Source organism: the organism of the source record quoted next, unplaced genomic scaffold, assembly GCF_019419815.1.
Source record: "Pyrus x bretschneideri cultivar Hongxiangsu unplaced genomic scaffold, Pyrus_bretschneideri_v1 Contig37, whole genome shotgun sequence".
Taxonomy (NCBI): domain Eukaryota; kingdom Viridiplantae; phylum Streptophyta; class Magnoliopsida; order Rosales; family Rosaceae; genus Pyrus; species Pyrus x bretschneideri.
Genome location: NW_025999690.1, coordinates 2,319,944 through 2,345,139, shown reverse-complemented (window position 1 = coordinate 2,345,139; position 25,196 = coordinate 2,319,944). Strand labels below are relative to the sequence as shown.

The 25,196-nt window shown below is 37.8% G+C and overlaps 2 protein-coding genes across 2 annotated transcripts; both read left to right on the top strand.

Moving 5' to 3' along the window:
• On the top strand, positions 1-3,962 carry LOC103937788. Its single transcript, XM_009347747.3, has 6 exons — positions 1-351; positions 757-901; positions 1,120-1,380; positions 1,691-1,772; positions 2,227-2,423; positions 3,129-3,962. Exons 1-6 carry the CDS (start codon positions 116-118, stop codon positions 3,402-3,404), a joined length of 1,197 nt encoding a protein of 398 aa, XP_009346022.2. The 5' UTR covers positions 1-115; the 3' UTR covers positions 3,405-3,962.
• A 469-nt stretch (positions 3,963-4,431) lies between these two features.
• LOC103937789 (protein STRUBBELIG-RECEPTOR FAMILY 5-like) lies at positions 4,432-9,871 on the top strand. Its single transcript, XM_009347749.3, is given in 17 exon segments — positions 4,432-5,155; positions 5,594-5,726; positions 5,815-5,886; positions 5,986-6,051; positions 6,167-6,238; positions 6,319-6,390; positions 6,603-6,674; positions 6,753-6,818; positions 6,979-7,041; positions 7,114-7,412; positions 7,577-7,803; positions 7,911-8,046; positions 8,049-8,181; positions 8,282-8,402; positions 8,528-8,664; positions 8,756-8,912; positions 9,283-9,871. Coding segments are annotated over 17 exon segments (2,094 nt in total). The 5' UTR covers positions 4,432-5,064; the 3' UTR covers positions 9,460-9,871.
• Positions 9,872-25,196: the final 15,325 nt, after the last annotated feature.

Sequence of the window (25,196 nt, the reverse complement as noted above, 5' to 3'; positions counted from 1 at the left end):
CGTGCATAGTGATTGTATGACTTGTACAAACAGGAGAGAACCACAACCCCAAAGCTCCTTGTGACTGTATAACTATGCGATTATCGAACCAGAGATCAATCGCAGATCGACAGAGATGGTCAAAATCGCGGATTCGAGCAGATTTCAAGGCCTATGCGTACGGTCGTCGGAGGAATTTTGGCGCGAAAATATCCATGGCGGTTTCGCCACTCTCGTCGCCGTGCTCTTCGTCTTTGCTTGCTACTGTGCCAAGAGGTTCTTCTTAGGAAAACCCTCTGGCTCCAGTGCTTCTGCGGTCGGTCTATCGGATTCTGATCTCCCAACTTCTGGGTCTCGGATTCCGTCGCACAGGTGATTTTCCTTCTGGGGTTTGCCTGTGCTCAATTGAGTTCGTTTTGTTTTTCTCTAATTTGGTGATTTCTTGGTTAAAATCTGAGATTTTGCAATTGGGTTTTGTTCACTTGGTTTTTGAGTTGGGTTTTATCTCTATTCAATTGGGTTTCGATTTATTTTTGTACAATTTGGTATTTGGTGTTGATCAATTTAAGTTATATGATAGTTGGGTTTTGATCAAATTGATGTTTTCCTTCATTTTATTGATGTGGGTATGTTCATTGGGTTTGTTGTTCATCTCCAATTTTGTTAAAAATATAGTAGAACTTTGGGGTGATTGGTAATTGACATTTTAGAAATCCAATTTCGTGGGATCAAGTTATGATTGTGTTACTTAAGTGTTCGTTTTGTTTACTTCTGCAGCACCTTGGAACTGGTGACAGATGCAGATTTGAAGTTTCTGATTGATAACTTGGGGGAGAAAACGGGCGAAAATGAGAAATGGGAAAAGGTCATAGACAAAAGAAATGATATTCTATCCTACTATGCGAAGTGCTGCAAGCCTAAGGTCATTCATCTTGTGCTTAATTTGTGTGGGATTCAGATTCTTTGAATTGATTATTAAATGCTTTCGTACCCTTTCATTACCCCAAACTTACCACAGGCATCTATTCTTGGTCTGGAATCTGTAGGTCACACAAATACTTGATTCCTTGTTTTACTTTACTGGTTTTAGTGAATAAAGGCTATGGAATTGAGGTACTGTATCTTTGTTCTTGCATTCAGGATAGTCCTTTGACATACTTGAGTGTGACGATATTTGAGAATTGCTCTCCTGAGAAGCTGAGAGACTTCTACATGGACAATGATTACAGGAAGCAATGGGATAAGATGCTGATTCAGCATGAGCAGTTACAGATGGACAAAAACAAGGGGGTTGAAGTTGGTCGGACAATAAAAAAGTTTCCACTGTTGACAGCCAGAGAATATGTATTAGCTTGGAGATTGTGGGAGGGGAAAGATAACACCTTTTATTGTTTTATCAAGGTAACTGCTGCCGGAAAATAATTTACACGTAAATTACATCTAGGCAATCTTGAGTTGTGTGAAGTTTTGATTTTCCATGAGCCGGTGCTCCAAATGTTATCCAATGAATTGATATATCATATATGCAGTGATGCACATAATATCTTTTGCACTTCCCTCTCAGTCTCTCTTTCTCTAGCACAATGCACTTTTGTTTTTTTACGATTAAGTGTTTTTTTTTCCTTTTTCTGTTGGTGCTCTTCATCCTTCTAGAACTTTCTTGTACTCTTTATAAATTACCTGATATGCTTTCCAATAATTGGTGATACAGGAATGTGAACATCCTTTGGCACCACGCCAGAAGAAGTATGTGCGTGTTAGTACTTTCAGATCTGGTTGGCGAATCCGAAAAGGTATGATCCCAGTGAATCCAACTTTGTTGTTTCTTTTGTTCTATCTTTTCAATAAAAAGAATTTCCTTTGTTTTTATGTTTTCATTCAATTTTTCAGTTCATCCAGGTTAAGCTGCTTTCATATTTGTTCAGAAACGTGTATTGTTGACTATAAGTCGTATTTCAAGCAGCACGCTTAACTAAATTTTGTTTTTTTTTGGCTGAAATGTGCTTTACCAAGCTTTATACTGCTGAACATGAAGCAGTAATATTCTGAAGGATCAATAGTTTTCCTTACTGTACTTTTGGTGGATAAAGAAATGAGTTTTCTTCTTCTTAGGCGCTAGTTGCACGTATCAGGCAAAACACAAACGCACCACTTACACAAAGGTTTCTTTGGCTGAAATTCTGGTAGACTGAATTTTAAGAAACAGAAACTGTTTATAGTTTTATGAGTGTTAATCATCTGCTACAGTGCCTGATACTAATGCCTGTGAGATCAAGATGTTTCATCAAGAAGATGCCGGTTTAAATGTGGAGATGGCAAAATTGGCTTTTTCTAGGGGCATATGGAGCTATGTGTGCAAGATGGGCAATGCACTTAACAGATATACTACAATCAGCTCTCATCAATCAAGGGCTGCTGCTTCTGCTGTCACGTTGATTAAAAAGGCCAGGACAACTTTCTTTGATGGATTAGTATTGTTTAAATTTTAATATACATTGGTTATCTTGGACTCATGGTACATTTAAGGCATTTATTGATAGAGCTTCATCCAGTTTATCTTGGACTCATGGTACTTGACTGGTTTCTCTTGTATTAATTTCTCTAGAGAGTTAGTTGAGGTAGATGAGTTCTCTTGGTCATATGTCATAAACAAGTTCCACTCGATGCTTAGTTGTCTAAGCACCTGTCTACCAACTAACTTGGATATCATCTGGGATTCTTGTTTCGTAAATCTTGTCAGGATTGTGCTGTTTGGTAAGAGTTTCATGTTTTTGACTTAAGGGTTCTGACCGGCCTTGAGTGGTGATAATATTGGGTTTGTTTCACCTACACAAGGTTATTTACATCCGGAGCATATATTACTACATGTTTATAGCATTGTGCAGCCTAGATGAAAATTTGAATGTTTGCGTTAACTCACTACTCCGCTCATGCCTGTCTCTGGTGTTTTATAGTGGTGAAATAAATAGCGACCATACTGGGGCTTTTCCTGCCCCTATCAGTAACAGGAGTAAAAGGAACTCTGAATGATATCTATAGTTTACTATTCATGCTTGGTTTCTTTTAATTTCAGAGATACAAAATATCTGATCTTTCTACATATTTGTAATCTGCATGGTTGTTACTAATTGTAAATCTCCTCCACACAGGTCCACCCTGTACTAGAAGCCACGGATGACATGACCTCTCAAGCAACCTCAGTAGGAACTTCTGTTTGCAGACCAATTGCGGGCGAGGGAAGGAAATTGTCAAGAAGACCTTCAAAGAAATTGTTAGCCAATGGCCTGCTGCTTCTTGGGGGAGTGGTCTGCCTGTCTCGTGGTCACTCTAGCCTGGGTGCAAAGGTTGCCATTGCTTACATCTTAGCGAAGTGGAGTAAGCGTGGGGCTTCATCAAGTCAAAGCAGTGAAATTTCAGGTGCATGATCTTGTTGCCATCACAACTAATTTTGGAGGGCTGAGTAATGTTTTCTTATCTGGATTATTTCTGGGCCATCTACCATGGAGACCAACTACTATGCTCTACTTCTGCAAAAAAATGAGAAACGGAAGAAGAGTGGGGGGTAGTAACTTAATTGTACATCATGCCTTCCAAATTGTATAAATATCTGCCATCCTTTTACCACGCTAGCAATACAATGATCAATAGGAAAGGCTTATTGGTTCTGAATCTCCGACGCACCTTGTATGTCCTAGTCCCAGCAACTAGTCATTGTATGACCTCTTGCGGGATAAAGAGTTTATAACGTTGTCCGGCTGCAGTCGGGTAGAAGATTTCACCGCTCTTGCATGAAAACTCAGACCTATCTGCAATAAACTCAAAGCTGCTTTTGAAGTTCTTGGAACTGTTGTAAAGGGTAAGGTATTTGTACTTAGATGGTTGTATGTGTATGTGAGTATTATACTTGCATCCTTCATTTTCCCCATTAGTTATGAACCTGAGGATGTGTTGATATCCTAGTAAAGTCAAATTTCTGCAGACAATGTTTTGATCTAAGATTTCGATTCTTCCATGTTTCAGCAATAGTTGGTATATTGTTTCATGGAGCTAAGGTCCAAAATATGGAAGAAAGAGGTGTTTTCACAACTTTCTTGCCCAGTCAATTATGTTCCACTTAATCCTTGTTTCATGACCACATATCTTTCCAGCTAAGGAATGGGAAACCTTTCTCTTGTTACATGAATTCAATTTTCATTTCATCTGGGAAAAGCCTTCTTTTTCTTAATAATGTATTTGTCATTTGATCCAATAGCGTTCCATTAGATAGGAATAGCCTTGAAAAATACTTATAACTCTTAGATGGAGTATTAGAATGAAAAAATCAATTAGATAATGAACCATTGGTTCTAATCTATCTCTTGTGAGACGTGATCTTGCTCATGAGGGTAATGTAAATGGAGTCCTAAACTAGTTGTTGCTCGTGAGTGTAATGTAATGCATGTGTCTTCTATATTAAGGTGTTTGCGCATGTTCTAGTTACGTAAACACTTGTAAGAAGAAATTTGTGGATAGAATAATCTTCTCACAAGAGTTGGTTAGATAAAGTTGGATACGAGAAGATAGTTGTCTTGCATACAACGAGTGTATACATGATTTACTGTGTTGAGAAAAAGAAGTTGGGTATAACGGTTGCACAGTAAATAGTATATACAAAAATTAAATACTACATACGAAAAGGGCAAGATGGGAAATCCCGCTGGACATTTTGAAAGACAGTTGAAAAGGGCGGAAAACGTTGGGAGCTGTAAATTGTGTCCTCACGTTTCGCTGGAGACTGTCTGTTGCAAATGCTGTCTTTCTCAACCATTTCTTTTCCTCGTTGTCTCTAAATTTAGACAAAACTCAATCCCTCTCAGAAAAAAAAAAAACCAACCCAGAGATAACAACAATATTCACCAAAAAAATTAAACAAATTTAATGTTATTTAGGGTTGTCTTTTTCTCTCTTTGTAGCTTCTTAATCGATCAATGTCGAATCAAATCTAAACCACATAACCCAGCAAATTTTTTACATTTTTTGTCTTTATTTTTTTTAATTTTTTAATTTTATTTCTGAGTTTGGTTTCAATTTTCTGTGCGGGAAAGGATGATCCACTTCCACAACATTCTGGTGTTGTGGGTTGTTTTATTGGGGTTCTGCGCAACCGGCGTTTATTCGAAGACCAATTCTCAAGATGGTAACTCTTAAATTTGTTTTGGTCTGATTTGTGTTAGTGTATAGTTTCTTGTGTTTAGATTTTCAAATTTAGGCTTAATGTTGCAACGACGACAATTTCATTTTCAGATTGAGAAATTTTTTTAGAAACATATATGCAAATTGCGCATTACTAGTAGATGACTACAATTACGACATATATCGGGTGAAAAGATCGCGAGAGATGTTCCTCATATGATCACTTGAAAAGGCACGAGAACTTTTTCTTTAGAAACGTTTCATAATGGCCTCTAGATTTTTAGTTTCCTCGAAACGTTTCTAATAGCGATTTTTGGGGTTGCTTTACCTCTTATAGGCTTACATTCCGTTAAACGATCAATGAAGATAAATTGCATTCAGCTAATTAGGTACTTACATATTTACTTATATCGACAGTCTGATGTTTTTGTGTATCTTGCAGTATCTGCCCTTAATGTGATGTATAACAGCTTACAGTCTCGTTCTAAACTAAGTGGTTGGAAATCAAGTGGAGGCGACCCTTGCGGCGATTCATGGAAAGGGATAACATGCTCAGGCTCATCTGTAACCCAAATGTATTTCTCATTTCTAACATACATTCAGACTTGCGTTATTTGTCTCGAGTTCACAAGTTCAACCTATTTTCTTTCAATTTTTTTGCAGAGACTTGTCCGACCTAGGACTCAGCGGATCAATGGGATACCAGCTTGCAAGCTTAACATCGGTCACTAAATTGTAATGCTTAGCTCATTAGAATAGGCATTTTTCTTTTTGTTCGGTTTTCTTTTCAAAGTGCATAAACTGACGGATGTGCATTCCTTCGTCATAGTACAGTGATTTAAGCAAGAACAACCTCAATGGTGATATACCCTATCAACTGCCACCTAACGCAAAGTACATGTAAGTCTGCAGAAAAAACAGTTCATATTTTATTACACTGTTATAGTTTGTGCGCACGCCTATGCAGAGATATTTCCATTGTTGTCAATACTAATCTCACGACCTTGATGTGCAGAGATCTTTCTCAAAATGGTTTTTCGAACACAGTACCATATTCAGTATCTCAGATGTCTGACCTTGAAACTCTGTAAGTAGAACATGTTCTTTGTTCACATAATCTTCTAACGAAGTCACTCCCATTTCTAAACACTCTTTCGATGAATGCAGAAATCTTGGTCGTAACAAGCTCAATGGACAGTTGAGTGATATGTTTGGCAAACTTAATAAACTCAAAGAGCTGTAAGTTCTAACTTTGCATCAAAGGTCCCACTTTCATATTTTAACTTGATTACTTGAAATTTATTCAGAATGTAACCAGTTGTAGCATCACTTTCGTATTTGACAATTGATTCTTTACCTCTTGTACTCTCTTTTTAGTTCAGACAGAGATTTGCTGCTATACTTCAATTAAGGGTTAGTGACTAAATCGTATATCATGAAATCATGTGCAGGGATCTATCGTACAACTCATTGACTGGCAACTTGCCTCAGAGTTTTGGAAAGCTTTCAAGCCTCAAAAAATTGTAAGAAGCATTAAATCTGAATTTATATTTTTTTTGTGTTCAAGGTTCCTGGTTGCCAATCCCTTTGTCTTTGTGCAGGTATCTGCAGAACAATCAACTAACCGGTCAAATCAACGTGCTTATGTACACTCCCGTCGAGGAATTGTAAGTGTCTTTGATCTAGATTTTTGTTAGATAGACGAAAATTCATTTCGTAAAATACCTTATAGCATGTTTTGTTTGTTAAACCTTTCTAATGAAATTAAAAAAAACTTTTGAGTTTCCTTATGTACCCGCTACAATGAATTCATTATTGTCCTGGCAGGAATATCGAAAACAATCGATTTTCCGGCTGGATCCCCAACGATTTGAAGGGTATAAACATAAAGTGAGTAACTCTTTCAAAGATCAATGTAGGTAGTAGTGCTTGAGAAATTTTTTCTGACTTTACTAATTGAAGGTCTGGAGGAAACTCCTGGTCGTCTGGACCATCTCCGCCTTCTCCTCCTGGTGCACACCGTAATAGAGGGTCAGGCAAAAAGAGTGGCAGCCGCAACTCTTCTGTAGTCACCGGAGTTACCATAGCTGGAATAGCTCTTGCCGTATTGTTGCTGCTTGCAATTATAATTGCACTGTTTTCAAGAAAAAAACGTTCTTCTACTTCGCATCTCCTCGATGATGACAGGCTTAGCCAGCGCAAGTCGTTTCGTATCTATTCATCTAAGGATTTATCTAAAGAACTGACTTCTGACTACAAAGGTAATTTCTTGTTAAGAAATTTTTTTTGGTGGAAAATATATATAACCAGTATTAATTGTCTTTGGAATGTCTTTCTCTCCCTTTTTTCTGTCTCTTGATTCTCCTTTGATTTGTGTTGTAATGTGGGATCACTCTCGACTAACTAGACGATGTGCTGGTGACAGATTCTGCCGTTTCAATTGACATAAAGCCTGTTTCAAAATCTCCATCAATTGGTTTCAAGTCACTGTCGGGCCGTTTGCAATCCTTTGCCAGAAGAAGCACCTCTGTAAAAGCTACCGCTTACGCTTTGGCAGATTTGCAGGTTGCTACTGCTAACTTTGCACCAGCTCGCCTTCTTGGGCAGGGCACCATTGGACGTGTCTATAGGGCTAAATATAGTGATGGGAAGGTAATGTTTTACTATCACTATATGATTGCTATTTCTCAAGCTAACCTTTATAAGTTAATGTAATAAATTTTTGTTTCTAAAAATTTTATACCATATATGTGTGTCAGGTTTTGGCAGTTAAAAAGATTGATTCCTCACTTTTTCAAGGCTCACTGCCGCAAGAATTTTCTGACATTGTCGTCAACATCTCCAAGATTCGTCATGCCAACATCGCTGAGCTTGTTGGCTATTGTTCAGAACATGGCACAACATGTTGATTTATGAGTACTTCAGGAATGGCTCGCTTCACGAATTCTTACACATGTCAGATGACTACAGTAATCCTCTAACTTGGAACACAAGAGTCAGAATCGCTTTAGGCGCTGCCCGGGCTGTTGAGTAAGTGAATATATATACTTGTATATCTAGCAATTAGTTATTTTGGTTTACCAGGATTTCTTGTAATAATTGTAATAAACTCTTTGTAACTTGTTTCCAGGTACCTGCATGATGGTTGCTCTCCATCCACAGTTCACAAGAACATCAAATCATCCAATATTTTTCTTGACATTGAACTCAATCCCCGTCTTTGCGATTATGGCTTGGCAACATTTCACCAGGTTAATTCCCGTCGCTCTTAAAACTAAATGCAACCTGTCATATATAAAGATAACCGGGCTTTCCTGTCTATAGAGAATACAATTATTTTCATGCATTGATGGTGATTTTTCCTTCTTTTTATCAGCGTACTAGCCAAAACCTCGGGATGGGATACAACGCTCCAGAATGCACAAAACCATCAGCGTTTACAGGAAAGAGTGATGTTTACAGTTTTGGAGTAGTCATGTTGGAACTATTGACAGGTCGAATGCCTGTTGACAGGTATGTTAAATTTGCGTATTACTCTCCCTTCCATTCACGCTAATATTGTCGATGTCATGCATTTCTAAACCGGTTTGGTTCCTCTCTTTAGTTCAAAACCACCGGCGGAGCAGTGCCTTGTACGATGGGCAACTCCCCAGCTTCATGATCTCGATGCATTGTCACAAATGGTGGACCCTGCACTGCGTGGACTCTACCCTCCCAAGTCAGTCTCACGGTTTGCTGATATCGTTGCCCTCTGTGTTCAGGTAATTACTACGTACTAGTAACCACACAGCCAAAAACACACTCGCATAGAGAAAGGGATCTATATAGTGACTTGGTTGCCTTAAACCCACTGGTTAGGCTTAACTTAAATTTGGATATGGTACTGCAATTTATACCACGTTTACGGATCACTACCATCCTAAACATTTCTCTAATAGCGGTGGGTCACATCAAAAAGGTAGGTAGTAAATGTGATATAAATAGCATTTTTCGAACTGCATATAAACAGTAAGTTCTCTTAGAAAAAAAAAAAAACTGCTTTTACAGTACTGGTTCACCCCTTCTTTACTCTTATTTTTGAAATAACAAAAGATTGTTCTTGACTAATTTTTATTCCTTTACATGCATCAGCGAGAGCCAGAATTTCGGCCACCAATGTCGGAGGTGGTGCAACAGTTGGTGCGGCTAGTGCAGAGCTCTGCTGCGAACATGAGAGAGGATTTTGGTCTCGGGGCATCTCGTCACTCCAGTGCCATGAGCAGCAGGAAAGAAGATCTGGCAGCTTCTCGTCGCTTGACTGACTTTTGATGATGGTGGCGAAAAGTGGACGATGATTTTCATTTTGATCGATATCATGTAAGCATATAAAAGAGAGACAGATTGAGTCATTTCCTTTAAATGTTTATCTCAGTCTGCTCTGGCCGCCCAATATTTTTAAGTAGTTCGACTTCAAAATTAATCTCATGAATTCTGGGCCCTAAAGTTCTCCAAGGCACTCTAGCTTGTTCACTATAGGAGAAGCAGATTTGAGAAAAAAAAAAGTTATTGGAAATTGATCATGGGGGAGTACAATGGGTAATTCAGGAAAGTAAAACATGTTTAGAGTCTGATTTAAAAATTTTGATCTGTAACACCCAACCGATCTTTGGCTTAGCCCAAAAGCTCAAATTGTTGAATGTTTGATCAAATTTAAACAAATTTCAAATTACTTTAATTTTCACAATTCTTGATTGTTTGAGGATTGAGAGACATTTGAGATTGAGTTACAATTCCAAGCTATTTGTTTTCCATGGTTGTATTAAATTGGTGAAATTTGACTGTTAGGCTTTGTTTGGGTTTAAGGGATTTTATTCATCTCTTATTAACTTGGCTTCATTCCTCCAAATATAGCATTACGGAAAAAGAATACTAAAGTTTTGTAGCGTGCTTATACTTAAAACCATGTGGAGGAGGTGTAGAGTGAGTGTGACGCCCTAATCCTGAGATACGTCTAGCATCGATACGTGATGACATAAAGTACTTATGAAGCTACCATCCCCTGCTTCCGAAACATGACCAAAAACAACCCAATAGTTTAATAACGTAGTAACTTTTTCTTTTATTTCATGGTTGCATCTAACCTCTGCGTTAGACTCCCTACGTACCCTAAGGCAGGATCAAGCCATTCGTAGTTCACCCTTTGTTTATTCCGACATTTTTCATGGTATTTTATAGCAAAAAACATAGAGTTCTAGAATCACTTAATGAAACTCTATAAGCATGGATCACAAGATTTCAGACTACTTAACGAAACCATATAACAACTAGGATGGTCATACCATCTTTCACATATATTAATCAATCATTAAGATCATATATTACTTTACTAGGTTTAATAAAGCCAACATCTGTAAGGTTTGTCGTATTTCTCTACCTGAAATCCAAATCCAACACTATAACCCTAAGTTACAACACAAACGTACCAGACCAACTTCTATGCACCAGAATTTAGGGTTTTTGACACACTTATCGAATAAGGAAGGGAAACGAAGATAGGTTTCAAACCACTCAACGGAACTGAGTAGAGCAAGGGATTCCAAACCACTAAACGAAATGTATGGTTCCCTAACACAGATTAACCAAGCAGGACCACTTATGGATCTAATGTGACCAAGTAGGTAATGACCCCCCAATGCGAATTAACCAGCCGGAGTCACCCCCAACATGCGAATAGTCCCTCAATCTAGCTTAACCAGGTAGGACCATAGGCAAGCATTCAATAGTATGGTCCCCCAATGCGAATTAACCATGTGGAATCACTCATGGAAGTAATGTAACCAAGTAGGTAGTGGCCATTAAATATGGATTAACCAGGAGAAGTCCCTCTTAGAGCGCATGGTTCCTCAATGCAGATTAACGAGGCGAAACAAGCCTCCAATAGTGTGGTTCCCCAATGTGGATTAACCAGGTGAAACCACCTATGTAAATGATGTAACAAGGTAGGCAGTGATCCTCTAATGCAGATTAACCAGGCAGAGTCACCCTACAATGCGTATAGTCCTCCAATGTTTATTAACTAGGCAGGACTATAGGTACACACATAATAGTATGGTCCCCCAATGCGAATTAACCAGGCAGGATCATTTATGTACCACCACTACATGGTGTAGTCACATCATCACACATCATTTATCCCATATCCTACAACATCCATCAATTCAACATAAATTACAATTGTAACATACACATTATCCAAACACATGACTTACCAAATATCTTGTCATACAGACATACAAGTTCTACATAATACTTCTAATGTGACTCCTAACTCATCTTTTCATGCTAGCAATTACACATATCATTCAAATCATCTAGGAGTTTAACAAACACGTAAATCATGGTAAGGTGCCACTTGCACGCAAATTGAGGTGCACATCTCCAAGATGGCCCGCATACTGGATTATGACCACTCAACAGAACTGAATAAAGAAAGGAATTCGGTACCACTTAACATAATATATCTTTAGAAGATGTATGGTCCCCCAATGCTGATTAACCAGGTAGGACCACCTATAGATCTAATGTGACCAAGTAGGTAGTGACCCTTCAATGCGGATTAACCAGGCAGAGTCACCCTTAGAATGCGTATGGTCTCCCAATATGGCTTAATTAGGCAAGACTATATGTAAACATCTAATAGTATGGTCATTCAATATGGATTATACCAGGCAGAACCACCTATGGAAGTAATGTAACCAAGTAGGCAGTGGCCACTTAATATGGATTAACCATGCGGAGTCACTCTTAGAGCGTGTATGATCCCCAATGCGGATTAACCATGGGGGACCATAGACAAGCCTCCAATAGTGTGGTTCCTTAATGTGGATTAATCAGGCGGAACCACCTATAGAAATGATGTAACAAGGTAGGTAGTGACCCCCAATGCAGATTAACCAAGCGGAGTCACCCCTACAATGCATAAGCCCTCCAATGTTGATTAACCAGGCAGGAATATAGGCACACACATAATAGTATGGTCCCCTAATGCGGATTAACCAGGTGGGATCATCCATGTACCATTATTACATGGTGTAGTCACATCGTCACATCATTTATCCCACATCCTACAACATCCATCAATTCAACATAAATCACAATTGTAACATACATTATGTAACATGCACACTATACAAAAACATGACTAACCAAATATCTTGTCATACAAACATACAAGTTCTACATAATACTTCTAATGTGGTTTCTAACTCATATTTTTATACTAGCGATCACACATATCGTTCATATCATCTAGAAGTTTAATAAACATGGAAATCACAGTAAGGTGGTGCCACTTACACGCAAATTGAGGTGCACATCTCCGAGATGGCCTGCTAACTGGAGTAGGACCACTCAACATAACCGAATAGAGAAAGGAATTCTGCACCATTCAACGAAATTCATCTTTAGAGGAAGTATAGTCCTCCAATGCGGAATAACTAGGTAGGACTATCTATAGATCTAATGTGACCAAATAGGCAGTGACCCTCCAATGCGAATTAATAAGGTAGAGTCCTTAGAATGCGTATAGTCCCCCAATGCGACTTAACCAAGCAGAACCATAGGCAAGCATCCAATAGTATGGTCCCCTAATGCGGATTAACCAGGCAGAATCACTTATGGAAGTAATGTAACCAAGTAGATAGTTGTCACCCAATACGGATTAACCAGGCGGAATCTTTCTTAGAGCGCATATGGTTCCTTAATGCGGATTAACTAGGCGGGACCATAAACAAGCCTCCAATAGTATGGTTTCCAATGCGGATTAACTAGGCAAAACCACCTATGGAAATGATGTAACAAGGTAGGTAGTGACCCCTCAATGTAGATTAACTAGGCAAAGTCACCCCTACAATGTGTATAGTCCTCTAATGCTGATTAACTAGGTAGGACTATAGGCACACACATAACAACTTTGATCAATGACCAAAGTCTCACGTGCTCAAGAGGTGGGGAGTGGGTTTGGCCAATGGATCTCCGATACCTAAGTTAGTAACTCTAAAAAGAGTGAGTGTTGAAGGTTTATTCGCGTAGCAAAAGCTTACCAAAGTTTAATAGAGATGAGGAAATAATATTCCCAAGATATTAATTAGGAGATTATATCATGAGATGGTGATGAAGGTTTCCTTGATTGACTGTGGTGAGGATTCCTTACTTATTTAAGTTGACCTTCAATTGGAAATGTATTAAATATAGGAATTTGTTGTTAATCCTCTTTTTAATGCCTTTGACTTTTCCACTACTTGAACTTCTAGGGATGCTGAGCTGCATGTGGGAATATTTGTGTGTCTTATTCATTTAATAAGGACAATCTTGTCTTTTTTGGGATAAAGTCCACGTGTTGCCTCTAGGATTTTTGAGATTATTTATGGCTCCAGAAATGCCCCCACACTTACTGGGCTACATGCAGAAAAGGGCAGTAGGTATAGAAATCCCAAGTTGCGTAGGTGAGCAAAGAGTAATTTCCAATTTGATGTAGACCCACCTCTTTGATTTGGAGATAGAGTCTCTAGGAAAGGTAAACAATTGTCGCCAAAACCTATTTAAGTCTAAATTAATTAGATGGTTAAATAAATTTGGAAATCATTTTTTATCCCAACAAGAAAAAGAGAAAACTAGAGGAAATTTATTCCCTTTCCCTTAATCTTCTTCTTTGCTTGGCCTTGCAAAGATTTGTTTGTCTTCATTGTTCTTTTTCTCTAAGCCACACTATGGCAAGAAAAATTTAATTTTCTTTCTTCTTTATTCTAGAGCCTCAGGGCTTGATAAAATGGCTCGGGAAGGGCCGAGGATGTCAAAAAACGTGGCTGGGCAGTCATAGGGTAGTTGGAATCGACTCGGGTAAGCTACTGCAGGGATGTAGCACGGTTAGTTGGGTTGGGCTGGCTCGAGTTGAGGTGCTGACGGCGCGAGTTGGGCTCGGTGCACACGGTTAGGGCGCATCTGGCTTGAGCCAAGAGCATTGGGGCGTTGGTCTTGGGCGAGTTAGGCTCGACCCAAGAGAGGGCAAGATGAATAAGGAGGTCACAAACATCTGGGCTGCTTGAAGCCGATGCAGGCAGGAGTTGGGTCATGGGGCCTAGCCTGCTGAAGTGAGGTTAAGGCCTATCTGATTTAACTGAGAAAAAGTGGGAGCATATGTCACATCCTGGCCCAGGGTGGATCACTTCCCAGGCCCGCTCCACCATCGTAGCACGATATTGTCCGCTTTGGTCCCCGACCATATCCTCACGGTTTTGTTTCTAGGAACTCACACGAGAACTTCTCGATGGGTCACCCATCCTAGGAATGCTTTCGTGCGCTACTCGCTTAACTTCGGAGTTCCCATGGAACTCGAAGCCAGTGAGCTCCCAAAAAGGCCTCGTGCTAGGTAGGGATGAGAATATACATTTAAGGATCACTCCCCTGGGCGATGTGGGATGTCACAATCCACCCCCCTTAGGGGTTCGACGTCTCCGTCGGCACACACACTACCAGGGTTAGGCTCTTATACTAATTGCGAGTTTCTCGTCCTTCCGTTTTGGGTAAGCCTCAAAACACTCCAAATGCTTCCCTTTTCATCCTTATAGTTCTTTTCTAACCTCGTGGTTGTGTTTTGGACGTCAAACCACGAAGAAACCACCTCGGAGACATTTCCCCAGTTTTCCAGTGAGCACCGCACCTTTCGAGGAAATTTCCGGCCAAACCACGGCGAGTTGGCCGGCATGCAATGTATTAATCCCTTTGTCTCGCTGAGTACTACAACTTTCCTTTTTGTTTCACCCAATTTCATTGAGTATTGAAGAAGTTATACTCATTTGAATCTTACCCAGTTTTCGGCGGACACCGTGGCTTCTAGGCTGTTTTCCGGCCAACTCCGGCCACGATGACGGGAACCAAGGGTATATTTCGATTCCTTACCTTCGGGGCTTCAATTTGGTATATTGAATGGCATGTTTTGGTTAAGTTTTGAGCTCTATCGGAGCTTGGGAATTCTCCGGCTGAAATCCGGCCTTCTCCTTCCTTGGAATCCGGCGAACCACCAAACCCAAGGCCTTTGGGCCTTTCCTGCCAAGCCCAAAACCCTGGGCAGCCCAACCCAACCCAACCCTTTTATTTATTTATTTATTTTTGTTTTGTTAATTTAAAGGCCTTTGGGCTGTGTCCTTTAGGGCCTTCGGCCCGTTAACCCTAAACCCATTAGACCCAAACCCATTAGGCCCAAACCCGGATCCAACCCAAGTCCAAACCCTTTAACCCAATCCGGATCCAAGCCCAGACCCGTTTGACCTGTTGACCCGGACCCGGACCCGGTCTGACCGTTGACCCGGTCAATGGTCAGTGTTGACTTTGACTTTGACCGGTCAATGGTCAACGTTGACTTTCCGCTACGGGACGTAGGGATAGATCTGGTCCGTCCCGGGCGATGGTTTGGTGTTGGCATAGGGCCTGGAGTGTGTTTCCTTTGGTTATTTAGCACAGAGACGGGGAGCCGGCATAGGGCCTGAAGTGTATTTTCCTCTGACTGTCTGCTCAGAGACGGTGAGCCGGCATGGGGCCTGGAGAGTTGTATCGGACATTCACTAGTGTGTATTATATATACAAGTTATGATTTGAGATATTGCACGACATGCTAGGTTTCAGAAAACCTATGTTTATCATTATATTTGTGTTTTCATAAAACCTGGGGGTTAGTACGTTGATAACTGTTTTATTATATATATATATATATATATATATATATATATATCAACTTGGTCCACTCATGTTTGTTTTGCGCCCCCTTCAGGACTTAGAATCGAGACATACAATCCCGACGTCTAGGCATTTCCGCATCGGCATCTTCGAGTCCTTTTGGTGTAGGACCCACTCCTTGGTTTCATTCAATTTTATATTATTTTCTTTTAGTGTTCTAGATTAGAGGTGTGCTTTGAACACGGTCCTTATTTGCATATTAATTATTCTTTTATATTTATAAGCCTTATTTACCTTTTGTTTTCAACATTTGCACTCAATAAATGGCTTTCTTCACCCTCGGGTGTCGGCTAGCACGTACCTATGCTGGTATTCAGGGAATATCGGGGTCGGGGCATGTCAGCATAAGTGTTTTAGGCTGCCGTCATTCTTGGGCTGTGGGGCCTGGCATGGGGGTTGGGTTTCTGCGGTCATGTATATTTATTTTTTATTTTTTTATTTTTCTTTTGAATAGATTTAGAATTTGGCTCAACCTTAGAGACAGCGTGGGATATGAAGAATGTGCATGTGACCTTAAGCATTCATGCTGAGTATTGTAAATGCCACTGGCTGCTTTGTCATCATCGTCGATAGAAAGATAGATTGTCTCTGATGGAAGAGATCAAGTAGATCAAAGAAGAGGCACTCACTCGTCTGCTTGCTATTGTAGAGCATGTTGCCAGTGAAAATGGAAAGAAGAAATTTTCACCACCTGCTCGGGAATTTTCGGTTGAGAAGAAGCCGAAGACTTCTTTTGCTGCTTGTGTGGGCTCATTTATTGCTAAGGCTTCTCATTGATTTGATCTCTCCTAAGGGGAGGAAAGAGACTGGTGAGTCTGAGCTTGCAAAGCTTGTCGCTCTAAAGGTGACTAGAACCATTGCCTAGACCATCTCCAACCCTTGGGGATAAAACGTAAAAGTTTAAGTAGGAAAATTTTAAGCCATAACCTAGAAACTATTTTTTTCCTCCAACCTTTATGGCTTAAAATTTTAGTCCAAGATTGTTAAATAATGATTTTAGCCTCTTTTTTTTTTGGTATCTTTTTTGAAAATAAAATTTATGTAGATTATCCTAATTTATTTTTATGAACATTTTAATCTAAAAATATTTAAATTCTGATAAGTAATTAAAAATCATACAAATACGTAGGTATTTATAAAGTTTTAAGTGAAATTTGATTTAAATAATTTTCTTAAATTGGTTTAGACGTTAGATTTAATTTTGGGTCGTCAAATTATTTTTTTTTAACTATTAGGTTTGACCTCATTTGATCACAGTCGTTAGATTATAAGTTAAAAAAAAAAAAGTTTGAAATATGACAGTTTGATGAATCCAGAATAATTTAAGTCAAGCTTAAATCCTAGGGGAAATCTAGCCCAAAGATATATTTTCTCCCCTGTGCTTATTCTAGCCTAACGGTTGGAGATGGTTTAGGGGGTTTTTAAAGCTTATACTTTAAGCATTATCCCATGGGTTGAAGATGGTTTAAGAGGATTGCCCAATGCAGGGGTTCTGTGATGCCCTTGGTGTTTAGGTCTGCTTCTAGACGTTTGTTTGGAGCTAAGTTTGGTTTAGCTTCTAAAATTCAATTTTGGGGTTTCTGTAAATTAGGGGTTTTATGACTGATGTATGAACTATGCCTAGTCGCCAAACGTCACTTAAATGTTGTTGGGTAGACATGATTCAATCAAAGATGTCGGTTGCCATGATTTATTTGTGTTGAAGGTGTCGAATTGGTTGGCTTTCAAAATGCAGATTTGGTCATTGCATTTTTCCATTGGGTCAGCATTGACTAGACAACCATGCAACAAGAAGTAGAGCTTGAAATAAAATAAGATACATTTGAACATAATTTGGGTTGCGTTTATAAATATAATTTTATTTTTGTAAGTTTTGTGGGGCTTAAGTTATCATTTTATATTGAGATATACAAGTCATTTGGTTTTAATACAATGATATTATTTACACTAAGGAATGAGGAATTGAACTAAGCCACACAATAAATCAACTATAATAATATGGTTTAAATGTTTCTTAGGCTAAATAAGTTTGAATAATTAATTTTCATATAGAGTGTATCCAATAATATGCATGATGCTTAGGGCTGGAAAAAAATCCCAAAAATCCCAAACCAAACCGAAAAAATCCCGATCCCAAACCAAAATTCCCGAAATTTTCGGTATGTCATCCTGAACCAAACTGAAATTTTCGGTACGGGATTCGGTATTGCATCTCCATTTTTTCGGTATTCCCATACCGAACCGAAATAAATATTATATATATATATATTATTTTTTAATTATAAGAGAATTATTTCAACTGTTCATTGTTTTAGATTTAATCTGTGCCGTTCATTTGTTTTTAGGTCAGATCCCCATTACAATTTTCACTTCCGTTCCATTAAGAGCTTGAAGCGCAGCCACTGTGCCACCAGTCTTCCTTCACCAGAATCACCACCCAGCTTGGCTTATAACTATTATTTTTGCTTTTGAGTTTGTTACTTTATTTATTTTAAAATCTTGGCTTGTAACTATTATTTTTGCTTTTGGGTTTGATACCTAATTTATTTTTATTGCATGCATGATGCATGTGTAGTGGGCAGATTGAAACTTTGTTATTATTGAAACTTTGTGCACAAATGGGCAGTGGGTAGATTGAAACTTAATTTATGAAACTATGTCAAATTTGTGCAGTGGGCAGTGGGCAAATTAGTAGAAATAACAAATTGGCAGTTTGGGCCCAAAAGCATAATATGTCAAATTTTAGTCCAAAAGCCCAAAAGCATTTCGGGATTCCCGATTTGTCCCGAAATCCCGAAATTATTTTGGAATTCCCGAAAATTTGGTTTGGAATTGGTATTGAATTTGGGATTCCCGAAAATTTCGGTTTGGGAATCAGGACAAGGGTTTCGGTATGGGATCCCATACCGAACCACCCCTAGCTAATAAAAAATACTCATTTGTTAATTTGTCAATGTCATGGATAAAGATCCAGTAAACAATTGATGGCCATGGTGACGTAGTATGTCCAAATCAAACTTTCTCTTTTGTTCAACCACTTAAACCAGTAATTAATGAAACTCAATTCAAGAATAATGTGGTATTGCAAGTGTGTCAGCCGCTAAGAAAAGAAGATTGCGTGTGCATGCTTAATTGTGTAGTAAGAAAGATGTTGGAGCAAGTCTGGAGAGTCATGAAAGCATAAAACCCAGAAATGTGTTAGTTTGAAGACAACAAAATACTTGTGCAACTATATCTGGAGAAAACAAAAAGTAGAAATGTGCAAGTAAGTTGATAGCAGGAAAAATACGCTAATAGCTAGCTAGTAGTAATATAGCGAAAAAATTAAGAAATGTATGGCGTGCACGTATTCTGCAGATAACTAGCTAAGAGATGTAGCAGAAGAAAACCACGCAGATTTGCAGGATTTGGAGATCGAATGGGCCTCGCCTATTAGCAAAGTTTTTTTTCCTTATAATATCTTAGTCAACATTGTGTGTGATGGAATCTCTTATATATTTTGACACAAATGCATGCATGTTATTATAAAACCTGACAGTTTCTTACACAATCCCTTAATACGATACGAAAATAATGGGTTTTGGGCCAACTTGATAACTAATCGGGTCACCCGTTAAAAACGGATCCTTAACGGGTTTACACTTGGGTAACCTATGGGTAACACGTTTCGACTGCTAAGAAAAAAATTATTTTGATGATTTTAAAGTTAAACTACCAAAAAAACTTACTATAAAATACAACAAATGTAGTGTATATATTGTATATTAAATATGTATTATTGTATTATTATTCTATATATGCTTAAAAAAATGTAATTTTTATTTACTTATTTATTTATTTTTATTTTGAGATTTTCGTATTATTTACTTGATCTGTTACCCAAATTTTTTTTTACTCTCTCTCATACGCTCATACTCATAAAATGTTTTATCCTCTTAAAAGTGAAATTAAAATATTGCAAAACACATTAAAAAATAAAAATATCAAAATAATCTAAAAATACCAAACACATTAAAAAAATCATAATAATTCATGTACAAGTGTAAAAAAGTGAAAGAATATATAGACGCTTGGGATTGCATCCTTCACGCGTAGAGGATGATTACATCATCATTTAGATTTAAAACCTTCCAAACATCATGAATAGTATTTTTTATTTGAGTGCAAAACTAATAAAATTCATAATAATCATTGTAGAAATGTGAAAAATATAAAAAATATAAATATATATACAATTACTCGTAATGACACATTTTACAAGTTTTGTGAAGGGGTCAACTCCAAAATCTAACACCATAATTCATAAATCTTAGATTTAGACTTAACCGTCAATTGTTGTTTACGCTTTATTCTCCTTACTGAACTTTGCTTTTCAAATTTTTTTAAACATGATCTTTTAGCACATTTATAAAAAATGAATGGCTCAAATCTATAATCTAATTATGATTACACGAAAAATCCATACTTAAATCAGATAAAATCTAATTATGAATCTCTAAATGTCGATGATGGTGGTGGATTAAGTACTTCAATAATTGGCGTTGAAAAGGTCAAGCCCCGCCATTTTATATTTTTAACACCAAAATTTCTCTTGTGAGATTGCAAGAAGCTTCAACAAATATATCGACCACTAATAAATAGTCAAACATTTTGGACCCAAAAGAGATAGTAGTCAAAGTCTACGTACTGCATAATGAAATTGCTTGATTAAGGATATATTAGTCGAGAAGGGATTGTAATTTATCGTTTCGTTGATGTTAATTGTTCATTTGAGGATGGGTATCCAGTTTGTGCGGGACATTCCCGGCAAGGTTTTTATCGAGACCCAGTGAGCACACTATCCTCACGATGTACATATTCTTTGTTTGCTTAATGAATACAGTACTTTGTTTAAAAAAAAAAATATTGCTTTGTTTGGCTTCAAGATTTATTATTGATTGCCAACTCATTGTGAGACTAAGTCTATCTCATTTTCTTTAGTAAAGGTAATATTATTTGTTTGAAAAAAAAAAAAAAAACAAACAAGCAACTCAAGTGGTCTCTTTTGGTCTGTCAAATAATTTTTTTCCAAGTTTGAGTATTACCTGATAAATGTAATTTGAAGGGTAGAATCAAAACTTGGAATCTAAGTGCACTTTTAAATTTAGAGGCGTTTTGATACAAGCGTCTCGTTTTTTTTTTATTTTCGTTGATTAAACATCTGTTTCTTTTAAGAATTTGATCAAAGATCTTTTCTATAATTTCTATAAGTTTATTATAGGTAAGTTTGATTGTACCATCGTTTGATTATATTGGTACGTTTGATGACCTATAATATGGGTACATTTGATTTCATCATACATTTGAATTTCTCGTACATTTTGTTTCTTGGTAAAGTCGGTACATTTATTTCAAATGTACCATAAGTTTTAAATACTATATTTATATAACTAAAGATGCTGTAAAATCTCACAAGGATTTACACAATCACATTCCTAGCTAATTTAGGACTGCAACACTCCCCCTTGAGTGTGTAAATATGCTAAAAAAATGTCGCATCAGGTTTTCAGCTTTGAAACAAACAGTTGATGATGTCGTCGACACAATGAGAGAATGTGAATCTCAAAACAAACAAAAGAATACATAAAGGTAAAACTTACAAAACCTCGCTATGGTAAGACCCATGATAGGATAAAACACAAATAGTCTAAGGAGAAAAATGAGAGTTTGCATTAAGTCAAAACTTCCCTTATGACGCAAGTAGAATGCACACACAGATAATACCAGCCCAGGATAGGTACAAAATTCAAAAAGAAAAAAATGATCCTAATCAAAGGAAAAAGAGTACATTAAGATCAAGTGAGTATGTTTCTAGATATTCCCTTTGACTTTGACAAAACCTCCAAATGAAAACTACAAGCAATTCAAATCAGATAATTTACTAATTCCTTGAACAAGCTTCTAGAAAGTAAACATCGGCAATGACTTCGTAAAAAGGATAGCAAGGTTGTCTTGAGAATTGATTTACTTGACTTCAATCTTCTGATACTCTTGTTCCTAATGTAAGAAGAAGTATTTTGCCGTAATATGCTTGGTGTTGTCTACTTTGATGCAACCCTTCTTGATCTAGTCGATATAGGCGTCCTTGGCTTCATAAATTGTTGTAGGATCGTGAATGACGAAAGTAAGTCCGCAAGTGTGTCGAATATACTCCATAACAACTCTCAGCCAGAAGCATTCACACGTAGCTTCGTGTAGGGCGAGAATTTCATCATGGTTCAAAGAAATTGCAACTAAGGTCTGCTTGGTTAACCTCCAAGATATTGTGGTGTCTCCAACGGTATTAGTTTGAGAACGTGTCTTATGCAGATTAGATAAATAACCTGCATTAGCATAACCAACAAGGTGAGAATCAACAAGAGGATCAAAGAGGGGGGGGGTTAACGATTTCACTTGAGGATGCATAAAGATTGAACAAGCCCAAATTTGCAATACCTTTGAGGTAACGATAGATGTCTTTAACACTAGTCCAATGTTTGCATTTAGACACGTTGCTATATCTTTTTAAAAGATTAATAGTGAAGGAGATGTCCGGTCTAGTGCATTGAGCTAAGTACAGTAAAGCGTCAATTACACTCAGGTGGAAATTTCAAGCTCCAAAACCTGTTCCTCATCGTCTTTAGAACATGAAGGATCTTGTTTTTCAACAAGTATACAAACGACCATAGAAGTATGCAAACGTTTCTCTTTATCCTCATTGAAGCGTCTCAACACCTTATGGGTGTGGTTCGATTGATAAACCATAATACCACCTGAACAATGCTCAAGCTACAGCCTTAGGCAATATCGATTTTTCTTAAGCTTTTCAAAAGTCTTAATAAGATTCTTGTTGTCGACATAAACTGCAGTTGTCACAAATCCGAAACGTGAGTTCTTAATAAACACGCATGAGCATAATTCATTATTCATATATCCCTAACTAACCAATACTCACTCAGACAGTTATACCACATCCGCACATATTGTTTCAATTCGTAGAGTGAATGCCTCAATCTAATCAAAAGGATCGGTGCTCCGTAATCTAGAAGTATTTAATCCAATCAATATAAGTCCTTCGAGAACTTTCATACAGATTTCCGTATCAAGATCCCATAGAGATACGCAGTTACCAAGTCCTAAACTGCACACTCAACTTTTAGAAAACTACTAAACTAATAAGGTAGCGCAACATTATAATGTCCATTACAGGGGAATACATCTCCACGTAATCAATCCCTAACTATTTTATTCTTCTCGTTATGCTTCCTTACGAAAATCCACTTGTAGCCTACACGCTTCACATATGGATGTGTAGAAACTATGGGCCTAAACACCTTGTGTTTCGCAAGTGAATCAAGTTCGACCTAGATTGCTTATTTCTAGTTTAACCAATCAGTTTTACATTGACATTCATCAATGGAATGCGCAATGTCATTGTTTAGCATGATATCAATAACTATAATGTATGTAAATGCATCATTGACTATTATCTCATTCCGATTCCAAACCTCATCCAAGCATAATAGATCGAAATCTCACAATTCTTGGGAGTAGATTCGTCATTTTCTAAACGTTTTTGTAATGTAGAATAACCTTATGGGTTGGAATAGTTGAGTAGGCGATGGTCAGATTCATACTAGTTTCACTAGGGTGTTTCGTAGGCTTCCTTTTTTAGGGTTGTGAATTCTTCGAATCAACAAGTTTGCCAAGGTTAGAGGTAAGATTAGATGATTGGCTAGTCGCAATGCACGAAGTTGTGTAGCGGATGTGGCCAACCATTATTTGGGGTAACTCATCCTTCAGGGATAATGCTTTGACGTACGTGAGGTACATATATTCTTACTGACACGTTTGTAGCTAATATATATGATTTCTTCACTTTTGCTAGTTCATCAGGTATGCTTTGAGCAACGTTTTGTAGATATAAAATATGAAGCATTTAGTTCTAGACTATCGAGTGCAGGATCTAAATGAGACATAATGGGGGTAATCCATGACAATCTGCAACGCTCTTTAGGAACATTAACATTTTTATCTTCCCCTAGTGACGGGAATACTATCTTATCAAAGTGACAATCAACAAGATGTACGGTAAAGATATCGTTTGTCAAAGGCTCTAAATAGCAAATAATGGATGGTGAATTACGATTGACATAGATTCCCATTCTTATTCGTCTCTCAGGACCCATTTTGGTACACAGTGGCAGCTCTATTGGCATATACACTGTGCACCCAAATATACGTAAGTGCAAGAAGTCAGGCTCATACCCAGTAACTAACTATAATGGTGAAAATGACTACGTAACGGTAGGCCTTAGACAGACCAACATAGCTACGTGTAAAATTACATAGGCCTAAGCAAAGACCGGGAGGTTAGTGCGTATGACTAAGGCCTAAGCAATCAATTGAAGGCACTTAATGAACTTTTCTGCTAGGCCATTTTGGGTGTGAAAATGAGGTAAATGATGTTCAAATTCAGACCCAACTAACATGCAATAATCGTTAGAAGTCTACAGCGTAAACTCTCCAACATTATCGAAAAGAATTGACTTAATCGAATAATCAGGGTGGTGAGCCTAAGCTTAATAATTTGTGCTAGAGTTTCTCAAATTTAGCATTGGGCATGATAATAGGAAAACAAGTGACCAACATGTTGATGCATCAACTAACACCATAAAATATTTAAATGGTCTGCATGTTGGTTCAATAGGTCCACAAATATCCCTTTAAATCCGCTGAAGAAACTTCAAAGGGTCATGGATGATCTTTGTATTTTAGGGTTGAGTTAACAATTTCGCCAAAGATCAGGCTTTACATGGCATACTCTTATGAATGATTTTGAAATTTCTGGTAAGAGGATGCCCTTTAGATGATTGAGGATACAACGCATCACATCTCTTTCTTAATGTTCTAACGATCATGCCAAGTAAGCAAGTATTCTGAAACCCAGACTTCTGGCTGGTAACATAGCGGGCCTCCATGGCTTATATGGTTGAAACATGTAATCCATTCTGAAGGTGTTCCATCTTCTCATGAATATGTTTCTAGCTATGTTTGTATGAAATACAAAGATATTCCAAACCATTCTCATCAGTGGTTTCGGCATGATAGTTATTCTCTCGAATATCCTTAAAGCTAAACAACGTTAGTCCGTAACGAGGTGAGAAAAAAAGCTCTTTAATGGTTAATTCAATACCACTGGACAAAATGATATTGGTAACGTCATACCCTTCAATCAAGTTGGTGGGGCCTGAAAG